The sequence below is a fragment of the Schistocerca americana genome, chromosome 11 (assembly GCF_021461395.2).
Source record: "Schistocerca americana isolate TAMUIC-IGC-003095 chromosome 11, iqSchAmer2.1, whole genome shotgun sequence".
Taxonomy (NCBI): Eukaryota; Metazoa; Arthropoda; class Insecta; order Orthoptera; family Acrididae; genus Schistocerca; species Schistocerca americana.
This window is the reverse complement of record NC_060129.1, coordinates 77,387,036-77,403,818: the sequence shown is the minus strand read 5'-3', so window position 1 is coordinate 77,403,818 and position 16,783 is coordinate 77,387,036. Positions and strand designations below refer to the sequence as shown.

At 38.4% G+C, this 16,783-nt stretch overlaps 1 protein-coding gene across 7 annotated transcripts in view; it reads right to left on the bottom strand.

Annotated features, from left to right (window-relative positions):
- Nucleotides 1-5,789, bottom strand: part of LOC124553577 (zinc finger protein 724-like) — a 79,400-nt gene extending 73,611 nt beyond the window's left edge. For 5 of the 7 annotated variants that reach the window (XM_047127423.1, XM_047127427.1, XM_047127429.1 and 2 more), the window contains exons 1-2: nt 5,713-5,789; nt 2,238-2,327 (exon numbers count right to left, since the gene is read on the bottom strand). In XM_047127423.1, coding sequence (XP_046983379.1) covers nt 2,238-2,327; nt 5,713-5,748 — 126 coding nt within the window. In that variant the 5' untranslated portion in view covers nt 5,749-5,789. Of the gene's footprint in view, nt 1-2,237; nt 2,328-3,334; nt 3,416-5,712 lie in introns of all 7 variants that reach the window. The other 2 variants (XM_047127425.1, XM_047127424.1) reach the window with 2 other exon arrangements.
- Nucleotides 5,790-16,783: the final 10,994 nt, after the last annotated feature.

Below are 16,783 nucleotides of genomic sequence, written 5' to 3'. Positions count from 1 at the left end.
CTTGAAGTCTGACGGTACTTTGCCTGTCTCATACATCTTGCTCACCAGATGGTAGAGTTTTGTCAGGACTGGCTCTCCCAAGGTTGCCAGTAGTTCTAACGGAATGTCGTCTACTCCCGGGGCCTTGTTTCGACTTAGGTCTTTCAGTATAATATCTCCGATTTCATCTTCATCTACATCTTCTTCCATTTCCATAATATTGTCTTCAAGTACATCGCCCTTGTATAGACCCTCTATATACTCCTTCCACCTTTCTGCTTTCCCTTCTTTGCTTAGAACTGGGTTTCCATCTGAGCTCTTGATATTCATACAAGTGGTTCTCTTTTCTCCAAAAGTCTCTAATTTTCCTGTAGGCACTATCTTACCCCTAATGAGATAAGCCTCTACATCCTTACATTTGTCCTCCAGCCATCCCTGCTTAGCCATTTTGCACTTCGTGTCAATCTCATTTTTGAGACGTTTGTATTCCTTTTTGCCTGCTTCATTTACTGCATTTTTATATTTTCTCCTTTCATCAAATACATTTAATATTTCTTCTGTTACCCAAGGATTTCTACTAGCCCTCGTCTTTTTACCTACTTGATCCTCTGCTGCCTTCACTACTTCATCCCTCAAAGCTACCCATTCTTCTTCTACTGTATTTCTTTCCCCCATTCCTGTCAATTGTTCCCTTATGCTCTCCCTGAAACTCTGTACAACCTCTGGTTCTTTCAGTTTATCCAGGTCCCATCTCCTTAAATTCCCACCTTTTTGCAGTTTCTTCAGTTTTAATCTACAGTTCATAACCAATAGATTGTGGTCTAAGTCCACAGCTGCCCCTGGAAATGTCTTACTATTTAAAATCTGGTTCCTAAATCTCTGTCTTATCAATATGTAATCTATCTGAAACCTTTGAGCATCTCCAGGCCTCTTCCATGTATACAACCTTCTGTTATGAAACTTGAACCAAGTGTCAGCCATGATGAAGTTATGATCTGTGCAAAATTCTACCAGGCAACTTCCTCTTTCATTTCTTAACCCCAATCCATATTCACCTACTACGTTTCCTTCTCTTCCTTTCCCTACTATCGAATTCCAGTCACCCATGACTATTAAATTTTCATCTCCCTTCACTATCTGAATAATTTCTTTTATCTCATCATACATTTCATCAATTTCTTCATCATCTGCAGAGCTAGTTGGCATATAGATGTGTACTACTGTAATAGGCGTGGGCTTTGTGTCTATCTTGGGCACAATAATGCGTTCACTATGCTATTTGTAGCAGCTTACCTGCACTCCCATTTTTTAAATTCATTATTAAACCTCCTCCTGCATTACCTCTAGTTGATTTTGTATTTAGAACCCTGTATTCACCTGACCAAAAGTCTTGTTCCTCCTACCATCGAACTTCACTAATTCCCACTATATCTAACTTTAACCTATCCACTTTCCATTTCAAATTTTCTAACCTACCTGCCTGATTAAGGGATCTGACATTCCACACTCCGATCCGTAGAACGCCAATTTCCTTTCTCCTGATAACGACGTCCTCTCGAGTAGTCCCCGCCCGTAGAACCGAATGAGGGACTATTTTACCAAGAGGATGCCATTATCTTTTAACCATACAGTAAAGCTGCATACATATATGAAATTGCATAACTATTAATTGATGTCAATTAATGATATCCCTCTAACAGTGAACTTAATTGCTATCAGTCCTTACTGAAGCCTCGTTTGCATATTCGAAGCCAATGCAGAATGTAAATATTATTATGAAACATATTTCTCAGACTGATGAACACAATAAGTGTGTCTTCACACTCATTTCTGAAATAATTATTTTAAATCAATTCCATAGAAATCTAAATTCGTGGTGCACACAGTGTAAAAAGATGTAATGTTTTTCATTTTTATATTTAGTGACATTGCTAACATTCATGAGAAAATGAACTTTAGTATTATGTAGGTCAATAAAGTTGACATTTAAAAAGAGATATATCAGATCGGAATAAACTCACTAAGCCAAATATACCATCAAAGAATTAGTTGGTGCACTACCTCCATTGTAAGAGAGCTTCCACACCAGCAATGACATAAAGTAGTGTTGTAACATGTAATATTTCACATGAACATACACTTCAATTTTAGAAAATTGAGACTGAATTACTCACTCATACAGCAACAAAATATGAATTATGTTTACTCACACACCATACTGCACACAGAAATTAATGAAATAAAAGGAAGCCACTCACCATAGGGTCCAGCTCAGAAGGCACCTCATCTGTTATCTCTTGTTTTATCCGGATAGTATTCATGTCATCCATGGCTGCCACTGTACACGTCTGAAAAACAGACAATCAGATAAAAACCGCTGTACTCAATTTCCATTGTCACTATGAGGTATAGCTCAAAGACAATATTTTCTGTCTCTTATGGACCGCAGCAAACAACAAACTATACAAGAAATACATATGACCCTGGCTAAGAAACAAGCATCCAACATGACCTAATTTTTTACAGATAGTCAGAACACAATCTCAAAATCATGTACAATGCAAATAAATGAATACTGAAATATTTTCACAGTTGCGAATACCAACAACCATCAGCTGTTTAAGGGAATGATGACAATGAAAATCTGTGCTGCACCAAAATTTGAATCTGGATTTCCCGCTTTCCACAAGTGGTCACCTTAACCACTTTGGCTATCCATCCACGACTCACAGCCATACCCAAACTTATGTGTGTCATCGTTCCTGTGCCACAACCTGTATTCATACACACATTACATAATTCCCACACAGGGGAGGACTTTTAATTTGATGTCACTGCCCAGTATTGGTGAATAAATATGATATTTCAGTTTCTGTGCTGTTAAGAGAAATGACGCAATGTTCCTTCGGACATGCATGCATGTCTGCAGGAATAAGTGCTGCGGCAACTACAGCCATTGTGTCATCATCCTCAACAATACAGGCACTGCAATATTGTATTATAAATGTACATTGATTGCTACAGTTCCTTTAGAGTACCGGCTTAAGGTATAATGCACTATGGGGCACTGGCTTAGGGTACATCGCACTATTTTGTGAACTATGGGAGAGAGATTTATCTGGATGAACTCTACATTTGGCATTATGATCAAGTAAAGAAACTAATATAGTACAGTGAATTTACTAAGTAAAACCATAATGTACACTAGTTGACCAAATTTTGCAGACAATGAAAGGAAGGTTAAATTGGAGCTCGCAGTTATCTGTTACATCAAAGTTAGTGGAATGATTCTGAGTCTATCCTGAGGTACAATACAATGTAAGTGTGCATTACGGAAACATCTGATTCCACCCACCTGGCTCGACCCATGACGTCATCAAGGTGAGGACATCCCCTAGTTCCACCATATACAATATGTTGACCATAATGTCATTGCCTACAAATGTGAATAAAAATACAAACGTCACCAGAAAATTTCATTCTAGCAATAAAATGAAACTAACGGCACAACTGTAGGAAGTAGGCACTAAATTTACGAGGACACGAAAAACAACATCACAAAGTAAATATCACATCCTACGTGAAAAACAAAAAATTCTCAACGTACAACGTAACATTACAAACACGAAAATCACACGAAATGTACACTATGTTGAACTACAGAGTTCAAAATGAAGCCTCCGGTATCAGGAAACTAAAATGCGCAACTCCAAAACATTGTATCACTAATGCCCTTCACCTACATAGCTCAAACAAAGCCAATGATAGCAAAACCCCACAGACAAATTGAAAATCCGAAACGCCCTGATTACTTGGCCAATTAAAATAGAAACAAGAACTATAGGCCTACACCAAAACAAACAAACCATATATAAGGCATTAAAAAGCACATAAAAACAAAACATTACTCACCAACCACAGCCACCAACGAATACAACAAGGTGCCCCCTACACACAATTAACAAAAACGGAACAAAAACCTCCAAACAACCACAACCTCTCAACCCTCCCCCCCCCCCCCCCTTAACCAACCAACCCACTGAATATTAGTCCTAATCACAACACCCACAAGGAAATAGAACAAACAAAAACTAATACCATTCACACATAAAAAAATGGAAAGGTGAACGCTAACCAATATAATACTTGACTAAAACAATCTTCCTGATACCTAAAACAAGGTCCTCCGTTGAATAGATCTAAAAATATTGTTGTGGCGTCAGAGTCACATACACAGGTCACTGATCCAAGGAGACAGGACTCTTAGTTAACTTCATATTCTCGTTACACACCACACCCCACATTGTAGGCAATCACACCGAACCGCTGCATAAACCTTATTACTGTCATATCGTTACCCTGTGGAACCGCATAGCATAACTTACATTTCTTCTGTCATATCCATACCAACAAAAAACAAGAAAACACTAACACATGTCAGTCCATACCAAACAACATGAGCACATAATCCCCTGAAACAATAGATCAACTCACTGGCGACTGTAATACGTTCTTCCAGCAAATCCACATAATTGTTATACAAATTCACATCACCGAATGCCACACATAAATCATCTTCCGACATGAACACCCACAAGCGCGCGCCACCAAATGCAATACGCCAACTATGTACAGACATGACCCGACTCACAAACCCGAGGCCCAGGAGAAGGACTTCACACAACATAACACGCTTACAGCGAGGGTCAAAACAAATGGTTGGACTCCAAAGCTTTCCTTGACTATCAAAGCGTTTTATAATCCTTTCATTATTAACAAATGGTGACAACAGAATATAATCTGTAATTATTATCATACCACTCTATGCTGCACTTTGAATTCTTAAGCGATTCACTGAACGAACTAGACGAATAATAAACACACACTGAAAACCAACAGAATGAATGGATTACACAGCACTTTCTTTCATCCCAATGTAACGAATCTCTGAAATGATTAGTAATAACTATGGGCCCCTGTGTCAAAAGAAATGACAATCAAACTGCTCACTTTGTAATCTGAAAGAGGTATACATTAGATCATAGAAAAATTCTCTTTTGTTTCTGGTTGTCCCTTCACAAACATTATTATATTTACATGCGGTGTGCACGTCAACATAACCATTCTAATATTTTCAATGGGGAAACTTTACAGTGGCCCTTTCCGCCTGTCACCAAATACTTAACACTGACTTTCACGTGGATCACAGCACAGAGAAACAGTTCCAGTAACTTCACATCACACTCTCGGCCGCTTCTTTTACGAAGTTACGAGAGACACACATAGCGATTTTATCATACATTGCGAAAATAGCAAGCATTTCACAAGACACTACACATACGTGAAAACGTGCCTTTATCATGACTGTCAACAGTAGACGAAAAAGGCTTTTTTATTAAGTATTCCACTCCCTTACGCAATACGAAAAATTGCATACTCGATGAAAGTAACGCAATTGTTTAGTTGTAATAAAGAGTTATGTATGAAATTCATAACACCATCCAAAGCCACAACCAAATACACCGAAAGTGATCTTGTCACAGAAAATTAAATACCAAATAAAGTTATGTTCAAATGTGTCCAACAACCGTAATAAACAAATACAATTGGGTTACGAAGTCATTACACCATGACAAGACATTGGCGAACTGCTTCAGGTATTAAATTAGTTCCAAAATAAATTGTTGTCTTTCCTTCGTACATGTCCCTAATCCTTAGACACTTGTCTATTACCTGAAGAACGTAATTTACCACTTTTCGGAAAAACATAAATTCGCAGCAACTTTGCAACACGCTATTGTCTTGTGCTCTAAGATAATAAATGCGGAAGAACAAACTAACGCTACTGATCTGCAAAGAGGGCAAAGATATACCTGTCCTCATGTGGGGAGCATTTCGCGACTAGTACGCGTGTGGCTGTTAAGGCGGGTTCACACGCGCAACGAAAGTATCGCCACAAGTCATTCTGGAGTGGCGTTGTGAGCTACCGTTCACACAGGACGCCACAAATTCTTCGTGATTGCGCAGTTTGCAAAATGGCGTCATCTGTCTCAGCTGATTAAATGGCTGTACGTATTACTAAATAAGATCTTTAGGAAACATAATAAATGCAAAATATTACTTACCAAACTGTTTCTCGTCTCTCTTGTCTCGACTACGTGTTTTAAGAACCGGTATGCAGCTTCAAACCAAGCAAGGCTGGGTTTATAAATACCGTCTGTAGACGCACCACTCTTAAGTGATTTCAGTACTTTTTTCATGTTCATTCATGTAAGCATTTCGAATGTTTCGAATTTTTAATTTTGTTGTAGCTACATAAATTCCAGGCACATATTCACGCATACTGTATACTATTTCAATTAATGCAGCATCTCTCAAATTTCTGTCTTTGTATGATTCGCTTTTGTGGTTCCAAAGGCATTCTCGTTCTTGATACATCTCCAATAATCTCATAATTGTCGCTGTTGAACACTTTTTCGACATATTAATAGCAAACGCACAAACAAAAGCAATATCTGCGAACGAATACGCATTAGAAAGGTTTGAATCCAGCCGCAAGGTAGCAATCGAATGACGTTATTCGATTATGCAAGTACAAAGTAACTGCAGTTCGTCATCAGCAGTGGCGATACTTTTGTTGCCAGTGTGAACCCGGCTTTACGTCAAGGCCACACAGTCTGCACTGTGATTAAGGCCCTAGTAAACAAGCAAACCTGTTTGTCAGATTCGCCCTTATGTAGCCGCGGATTTACTGAACTTAAAAACAAAGATTGTCAATTTAACCCCACTTTGAAGCAGACATTGTTTGTGTTCATGAGTATTTTGAGAGTAGGGCGAATTGCCACAAATGGAGACAAAGCAGTCCTCGTATTGACTTCGGTACTGTGTTTAAAGAAGAATAAGAAAACACGACATTTGCCCAGGAAATGCCTTAAAGTGAGAGAGAGATTTACACATGATAATCTGTCAAAGGAAATATTACTCTTAGAACAAGAAGATTACAGCAACTTCCTTCGAATGGGCAAAGAAACTTACACTAACTTGTTAAGGCGACAGTAAAAGGACAAACTTGTCTGTCAAACTCGTTCTTATATAGCCATAGAAGTGTCAAACAAGCTCGTACATGTACCAAAAAACCTTGTCAATGTAACCTTACTTCTGAAGCAGACGTTTCTCGTGCCGTATATGCTCTATTTTAACACTATTGGGAGTGGCTACAAACACAGTTATGGCACTGTGTTTATAGAAGAAAACAAGACGCTGGTCCATGGAATGGTTTAAAATGAGAGAGAAATATACACATGACAAAAACCACTTAATGGAAATGCTATACTCAGAACCCGATGAGTACATCAGCTTTCTGCGGATGGACAGTGAAACATTTAATAATTTGTTTAGAGTTACTTCGTCCTCATACTTAAATCAAAGGCACAAGTATGCAAAATTTACTTTCTTCTACTTGGTCCTCTAACGATAGTTCATTAAAATACCAAAATACCACAACTGTGCGCAGGATGCACACAATTTTTTTAATTTTTTTTTATTTTTTATTTTATTTTATTTTTTTTTTTTTTTTTGCTACTCAAATGCCTCCAACAGGTGAGAATATTAAAATCCTACTGGTAAACTGCCAAAGCATACCCAACAAAGTAGCAGATTATGAAGCACTAATGATGAGTAGTGGAGCTCATGCAATAATAGGTACAGAAGCTAGTTGAAACCTGAAATTGATAGCACTAAGATTTATAAGGAAAAGTTAATTATATATTGAAAGGATAGGCAAATGGGAGGCGGAGATGATGTATTTGTCACAGTAGACAAGAATCTCAAATCCACCTAGGTAGAAATTGAAGCTGCATGTGAAATCGTTTGGGCAAGAGTCAGTATCAGGGGTGGGTATAAAAATCATAATTGGATCCTTCTATTGTCGACCAGACTCATCTTCTAATGTAATTAAAAGCTTTACAGTTCACTTGTACGTAAGTTCCTCACTCATATTGTAATCATCAGTAGAGACTTCAATCATGCAACAATTAATTGGGAAAATTATAGTTTTGTTAGTGGTAGGCATTATAAGACATCCAGTGGAAATTTATGAAATGTCTTTTCTGAAAACTACCTAAAACAGATAGCCAGGAACCCCACCAATGATGGAAATATATTGGATCCAGTGGCAACAAATAGACCTGATCTTATTGAGGATGTCCACATTGAAACTTGTATCAATGACCACAATGTGATTGTAGCAACCATAACTACCAAAGTACAAAGGACAATTGAAACAAGCAGATATATATATATATATATATATATATATATATATATATATATATTCTTCAGAAATCCATAGCATGACAAAGCACATACACAATGGCATTGATTGCATCGCAATATTCCCATTACATCCCGAGATATTAAGACGCGAAGTTGGCACTTGAAACACCCGACATGCGCTGCTAGCGCACGTCCTGAGGCTCACACGTGAACCCCATGCTGCCCGTAATCGCGATGTGTTTGACATGCGTAGTCACACTTCCATACTTATCAAGAGGTCCGAAACAACGGTAAAAAAATAGGAGGTCCATTTAAAAAAACATAAGTTTGTGTTAAAAAACACATATGCTTTCGTTTTAGAATGTTTCCAAATATGTACATTCATGGGCCTCAGCCCTACATTGATACCGGTGAAAGTCGTTTTCCAATAGCTGTTATTGTTCCAGAGATATTTTGGGTGGACAAGATAGCTGGGACACCCTGTATATATATATATATATATATATATATATATATATATATATTCAGTAAACTAGATTAAAAATCAGTAGTGTCATATCTCAATGAGGAGCTTAAAACTTGCAGTATGGGGCAGGAATTCTGGCTCAGGTTTAAAAGAATAGTCCACCATGTACTGGTAGATATGCACATGTTAGAACAGTTCATAATGGGAAAGTAGCTCCATGGTATACAATCACTATTAAGAAACTTCTAAAGAAACTGAGATTACTGCATAATACATGTAAAACAAGGCTTAAGGCTATAGATATAGAGATGCTGAATGAAACGTGTTTGGTTGTCAAGACAGCAATGCATGATGCCTTCAGTGACTACTGTAGCAGAATATTGTCAGATGATCTTTGATAGAACCCAACGAAATTCTGGTCATACGTAAAGACTGTTAGTGGCACCATGTTAGTGTCCAGTCCCTACTGATGAGACACAAACTTAAATTGAGGGTAGCAAAGCAAAACCTGAAACACATAACTCCCATTTTCAAATGTCCCTTTGCAAAGGAAAACCCACGAGATTTGCCCCAATTTAGTCCTCATATCACTTAAAAAATTAATGAAATAAGTATTAGTGTCAGTGGTATTGGAAAACAGTTGAAATCGTTAATATTAAACAAATCTACAGGGCCTGACAAAAACCCTATCACATTCTACACTGAATTTGCGGCTGAGTTAGCCGCTCTACCGTAGATACCTCGAACAAAAAACAGTGCCCAGTTCTTGGAAAAAGGCACAGGTCACACACATCTACAAGAAGGGTAGTAGAAGTGATCCAAAAAACTACCGTTGAACATCCTTGGCATCGATTTGCTGTAGAATCTTACAACATATTCTGGGTTCAAACGTAATGAGGTATCTCTAACAGAATGACTTCCTCAATGCCAACCTGCATGGATTTCGAAAACATCGATCACGTAAAACCTAACGGCCACTTTTTCACGCAACAAACTGGAAGCTATGGATCAAGGCAATCAGATAGATGCTGTGTTCTCGATCTCTGAAAAGCATTAGACTCAGCACCACACCTACACTTATTGTGAAAAGTATGATCATATGGTGTATCAAGTGAAACTTATGACTGGATTGAGAGCTTTTTGGCAGGGAGGTTATAACATCTTATCTTTGATGGAGGATCATCGTCAGATGTAGAAGTAACTTCGGTGTGGTCCGGGGAAGTTTGTTGGGACACTTGCTGTTCATGCTGTATATGAATCACATTGCAGACAATATTAATAGTAACATCAGGCTTTTTGCAGATGATGCAGTTATCTACAATGAAGTACTATCTGAAAGAAGATGCATAAACATTCATTCAGATGTTGATAAAATTTCAAAGTGCTGCAGAGATTGGCGACTTGCTTTAAATGTTCAGAAATGTAAATCTGCACACTTTACAAAACGAAAAAAAGGTAGTATCCTTTGACTATAATATTAATCACTTTTGGAATAAGCCAACTCATACAGATACCTGAGTGTAACACTTCGTAGGAATATGAAATGGAATGATCACCTGTGTTCAGTCTTGGGTAAAGCAGGTGGTAGACTGGTTTATTGGCAGAATAATGGGGAACGCAATCCAACTACAAAGGAGGTTTCTTACATATCACTTGTGTGACTGGTTCTAGAATATTTCTTAAGTGTGTGGGATCTGTACCAGTCATGACTAACTGGGGATACTGAACATTATAGAGAAGGACAGCACAAATGGTCCCAGGTTTGTGTAACCCATGGGAGAGTGTCACAAATGTCTGAAGGAACTGAACTGGAAGACTCTTGAAGTTAGATGTAAACTATCTCGAGAAAGTCTGTTAACAAAATTTCTAGAACCAACTTCAAATGATTACTCTAGGAACATAATACAACCACCAACGTACCACTCACATAGTGACCGTGAAGATAAGATTAGTATAATTACTGCACGCACAATGCATTCAAATAGTCATTCTTCCCATGCTCCATATGTGAAAGAAACAGGAAGAAACCCTAACAACTGATACAATGGGACGTACCCTCTGCCGTGCACCTCACGGTGGTTTGCAGAGTATAGATGTAGATGTGAAATGTGGGAACATATAGCCCACATTGTCCATTGAAGGATCAGAGAACTAAGATTTTTTAAAATTTCATTCCATGCCTGCTTTATGTTATGCACAGAACACTGATTCTGTTCATATCCTCTTCCCGCATAATATGGGCTTATGGCTGGGAAAGATGTGAACATGCCTTTATTTGCATATACGTTACGAGAGGTACTCTGGCTGCACTCCTTTCAAAGATATACTTTGGATGAAGCACCTGCATGAGGCCATATTGAATTTCGTCAAACTTGTATTTGGTGTCTTTTATCTTGTAACCACATAATAAAATGCTGTTCCACACAAATACATTGAGAATCTTTCTAAAAGGTACAATTTATTGACATTAAATGTCAGCTAATGAGTTATTGAGGTTACTAGTTTCAGCTGGCATATGAAACAGAACAAAGTGTGAAACTACAGTTAACCACTCTGGTGCAGTGGGTAACATACGTAATGATCGGTGAAGGCAGTTGAATTGTAAATGTGGTTACTTTGGCTCGAGTCCTGCCATCAACAAAAATTTTATTATTTACCTTCATTTTCTGTGATCTATCTAAAGCCTTTGACCGTGTGAATCACAACATTCTCTTAAGTAAATTAGAATATTATGGTGTCACCGGCACTGCTGCAAAATGGTTTGACTCTTATCTAACTAGGAAACAAAGGGTGCCGTTGCGAAATACCTATGCAGTAAATAGTCAGTCTTATATAACCTGGAATTAATTACATGTGGTGTTCCTCAACGTTCTATCTTGGGTCCATTGCATTTTCTTGTGTACATTCATGACCTCATACCGGTTACATTACGAGATACTAAGTTTGTTTTGTTTGTAGATGATACAAACATTGGAAGAAGTACCAAGTGAAGTACTGATTCAGAAATAGCTACTAATCAAATTTTCACTGACATGAATAAATGGTTTAAAGCTGATTCACTATAAGCAGTTCTGAACTTGTAGGAGATTTCCTTCCAGCATGTGCATAACACATGAAGACATGCATATTGAAAAGCTTGACAGTGTTAAATTTCAGGGATTACTTACTTTCATTCCATTATGTCATATGGGTTCATATTCTGGGGTAATTCGTCAAAACAAGCAAAAATTTTTAGTGTGCAAAAGAGTGTAACAAGACTCATTTGTGGTGTAAATTCAAGAGGATCGTGTAGAAACCTATTCAAGGAACTTTGTATTCTAACCATTGTTTCTCAGTATATTTATTCCTTAATGAAATTGTCCTCAGCTCGTCGTCTCATCATGCGAGTAACACGATGCTTCATCGGACGAAATCTCCTATACTGGCGTCTCCGGACTAAATGGCGACGGCGTTGTATCCACCTCCTCCTTCACAGACAGACAATGGCCAATATGACAATTAGAATGAACAATGTTCAAACGAGACCATAGCGCCTCATCACCTATTACATTTCATTAGAAACAAATATACATGCCCGGTATGAATAATCGTTAGACTTGGTTTATTTTTGATGTTTACAGTAACAGGCCTCTCTTCAACAATTCTTTTAACTGTACCCGCATATTGTTTCCACCTACATCACTTAAATTCTTCGAACAATATAACTGAATGCAAGGACGAATTATATCAACCAAAACCGAATTCTGAACAGTAATTCCCTTCTTTAATATAAAAGCTATCCCTGCAAGCTGCAAACTATTTGAGTCCAATAAATGTCCTTTTCGTACAGATTTGGACTCCAGCATCCACACATATAAGCTGCTGCGTTGTGTATGTGCACTTCACATGTAAAAAAGGTGAAAATCATCTTGCGAATATCGGAATTCCCACGAAAAGAACAGCTGAGGACAGTAATATGAGTTGAGATCACGCGACTTGAATTGGCTTGACGTGCCATGCCATGATGGATGGCGTGAATACACCCTGATGTGACAGCGCCGTGATGTGATGTTGCTGTGACGGTGGCATGACAGACAGTGTGAATTGGTCTTAAGCGGCTCTGTTTACATAAGTGACGTTGCTCATGTCTTGCCCAAAGCCTTTAAATACAGACCTGTCTGCAGCTCCATTTTGGAATGTCAAGTCAGTACATACTGCTAAATGGAGCTTTGGTCATGAGAATTAAATGCAGAAAAGAGGTTCAAATACGAATAATCTTGAGAGACCATGGTGACAGACTAGTCCATAGCGTAGTAACAGATACAGATTAGTGTAATATTTACATATTGGACACCCTTGCATTTTTCAATATGGCATGGACTTAGATATTAGGCTTTGCTACCAGCCAGTTTGTTACTGTAACCAGATTTTCTGCTTTCACATTCATTGGCTTCCCTAACTCAACCCAGTTGTCACCTTCCAACCTAACCTAAATCTCAGGCTGCGCTACAGATCAGTCTGTCACTACAACCAGGATTTCAGGGGGAGGGACACGGTCCAATAAATAACTTTAGCCAAGATTACATGCTTGAGTGAAGCCAATGAAGTGACTACAAACTATTAATTGAATGACACATGATTTATAGCATAACAAATAATATTTCACCTTCATTACTTGTCTCAACCTAGACCTCAGGCTGCACTACAGATCAATCTGTCACCACAACCAGGATCTCAGGGGTAGTGGCGGGGTGCAGCACCAACTTAAGCCCAGATTAATGTGTTACATGATTGACTGAAGCCAATGAAGTGACTATGAATTATTAATTGAATGACAAAGTGATTTATAGCATAACACATATTATTTCGCCTTCATTGCAATGTGTCTCAACGTTTTTCAATATACAAAGCGGTGCTTCCTAATCTAATTGATGATCAGGCCTTAGCAGTACTTAATTAAGAATTTGTGTTTACACCTATAGCAGCAGTAACAAATGTGGAAAAAGGGCCAAATGTGGGTAAAAGTTATATATTGGAATTTCTCTTCCATTTTTTGCGGTTTACATATGATGTACGTACATAATATGCATCAAAATATTCATCAGATGGTTTTTAATTGTCTAATATGTATTGTTGGGCTTTGCTATAGGGTTTTAGTTTTTATGACAAAAAGTGCGTTAAATATACCAAAGTACATTTAAATATGGCGCAAACATAAATACTAGGCAATATCATACTCTATCCCACACACACCAATGAGATAAAACATTATGACCACCTGTTTAACAGTGTGTTGTTCCACTTTTAAAACACAGTACAACAAAGATTCTGCTTAGCATGGATTCTACAAGTCCTTGACAGGATTCCAAAAGTATTTTGCACCATATATCTACGCACAGGACAAGCAATTCCCATAAGCTATGGAATGGTGGTTTACAGGCACACAGCTGGCGCCAAAATATGGGTTTCAACAGGTGCAGATCAGATACATTTGCTGGCCAAAACATCAATGTGATTTCACTATAATGCACCTAAAACCACTGTAGCACAATTCGGACCTTGCAACACAGACAGGATCATCCCATAGCATAATTCTGCCCTTACTGTTCTGCATTTGTGGTGCAGTGCACGCTTCGTGCGGTCATTCGTCTGGTTGATGACGTGTAAGGACACAACCATTGACCTGTTTATAACAAGAAATGTGACTCATTCGACAGGCGACACAATTCAGCCGATCCACTGTGACAACTCAGTTATGCTGCGTCCACTACAATCACAACTAACAGTGTCACTGGGTCAGCACAGCAACACATAGGGTCGTATGATGTGGAGCTCCATTTTCAACACTGGCCTTTGAATGGTGTGTTCCTCCCACGCCCGGGTTCGCGGGTTCGATTCCTGGCGGGGTCAGGGACTTTCTCTGCCTCGTGATGACTGGGTGTTGTGCAATGTCCCTAGGTTAGTTAGGTTTACGTAGTTCTAAGTTCTAGGGGACTGATGAACATACCTTTTAATTCCCATAGTGTTCAGAGCCATTTTTGAATGGTGTGTTCCAAAATACTTGTGCCTGCCCCAGCATTGTCGCCAGGTCTGCCACAGATCGCTGCCCATCCTGGATTACACATAGCTACGTTTCCTGATGACACGTGGTCGTCCAATACAATATGGCCTACTCGTTATGTTACCATCCTTGAAGCACTTTTCGTAAGTGCTCACGACAGAAGTACGCCAAAAGGCGACCAGCTTCATCGTTTCACAGATTCTCGTTTCCAGCTGCAGCGCCACAACAATGTACCCCTTATATCAGTGGATCTCCGCATTTGCGGCCCATATCTTCACTATAATGATTGCCCATTCGTCTCTCATCCACTTACATTCTTTTCTTACTGTGTTATGCGCCCGCAACACCACCAGAAGGCATTCAACCTCGCAGTGGACAGTGGTCATAATGTTTTGGCTCCTCATTTTATATTCTCTAGCCCCAATACGTGTTATGCTTGATTTTTTTTATTGTTGTTATGTAAACAAATTGCTACATGTCAGGTGCATCTAACTCTATGTAATTTTTCAGAATCCAGTTTATCTGTATTTGGCAGTTTGATAAACAGAGCTGAATGAGGAATATTAATAGAGGTAGACAACACTCACATCTCCAAATTATAAGACTGTTATACGTGCAAGCCACTGACTATCACAGTGTACAGTGTTAAATGTGGAACAAATCATTTGAAACAAATCACGAAATAGCTAATATCAACTAATTTTTTAATGTAGTAGGCGGTCACTATTTTTTCCGTATTCAGCATCTATGTATTCACAGATACATACCATATTTGCTGGTGGAGGATACCTTGTACCACTACAAATCATTTCCTTTCCAGTTTCACTTGCAAATAGACCGATGTAGGAATGATATCTATATACCTCTGCACAAGTCTTAATTTCTCTTATTTTATGGTCCTTACGCAAAATATACGTTGGCAGCTGTAGAGTCTTTCTGCAGCCAGTTTGAGATGCTAGTTCTCCAAATTTTCTCAGTGGTGTTCCACGAAAAGAATGTTGTCTTTCCCCCAGGAATTCTGATACGAGTTCACAAAGCATTTCCATAATACTCACGTGTTGATTGATCCTACAGTTAATAAATATTACAGCCCACTTCTGAATTGCTTCCATGTGATCGTTTAATCCAACCTGGTGGGGATCCCAAACACTCAAGCTGTTTGCAAGAATGGGTCACACTAGTGTTCTGTGTAGGTAGTTCCCTCTCAATGTGTGGTCCAAGTGGCCTTCCTCATGTACCCAATCTTCTCAAACTTGTCCATCTTTCCGGAGGAAGGAATTAAGACTCCTAAAAGCTAGGAATAGTTTTTTACTCAGCTGCTGATTTTCTGTAACACTTTATATAAACCATTTTATTACTGTACAAGGAACACCATCGGTTGTACATATAACAGTAAAGTTAAAAAGCTTTTAATATGAACATTAGTGTTAAGTAGTATATGTCCAAACATTATGATTATGGAAGGGAAGACTAATAAGATAGCCCATTACTTTGTATTTTTTTATAAATATTTTGCAATTTCCAGTATTCTGGTGGATGTCTATCAGCAACCCAATAAAGATTTTTGTATAATAATGTAAAATCCCATTTTGAATCCAAAGTAGGGATCGATAGACAACATGGAAATTTTTCTTGCTTCCAATATATCGCCGGTTCATTTCACTGATGATCATAAGTCACACTATTAACAACATATACCATTAGAGAGACAACAGACTGACATGTAAATGTAAGAATACGAAGGACTAAGAGGCTTCTGTAAGATGGTCAACAAGTAGTTTTAAACAATATTCTTACTTGCATGGATAAAAAGTTCGGATTTAACATGCTACATCAAATTTGGATCAAATCCAAAACTTCTGATGACGTCCTCCATCACCAGGGGACTGCTGTATAACTACCATTTTTGTGCCCAGTGGATGGCAACTGATTGGCTAAATTACATCATAATGATATCAGGAAGATGGTGTATGCTTGTGTGATGTCCTCTGTACCCATAAGTTACGTTTGTGCTTGCTACCCAG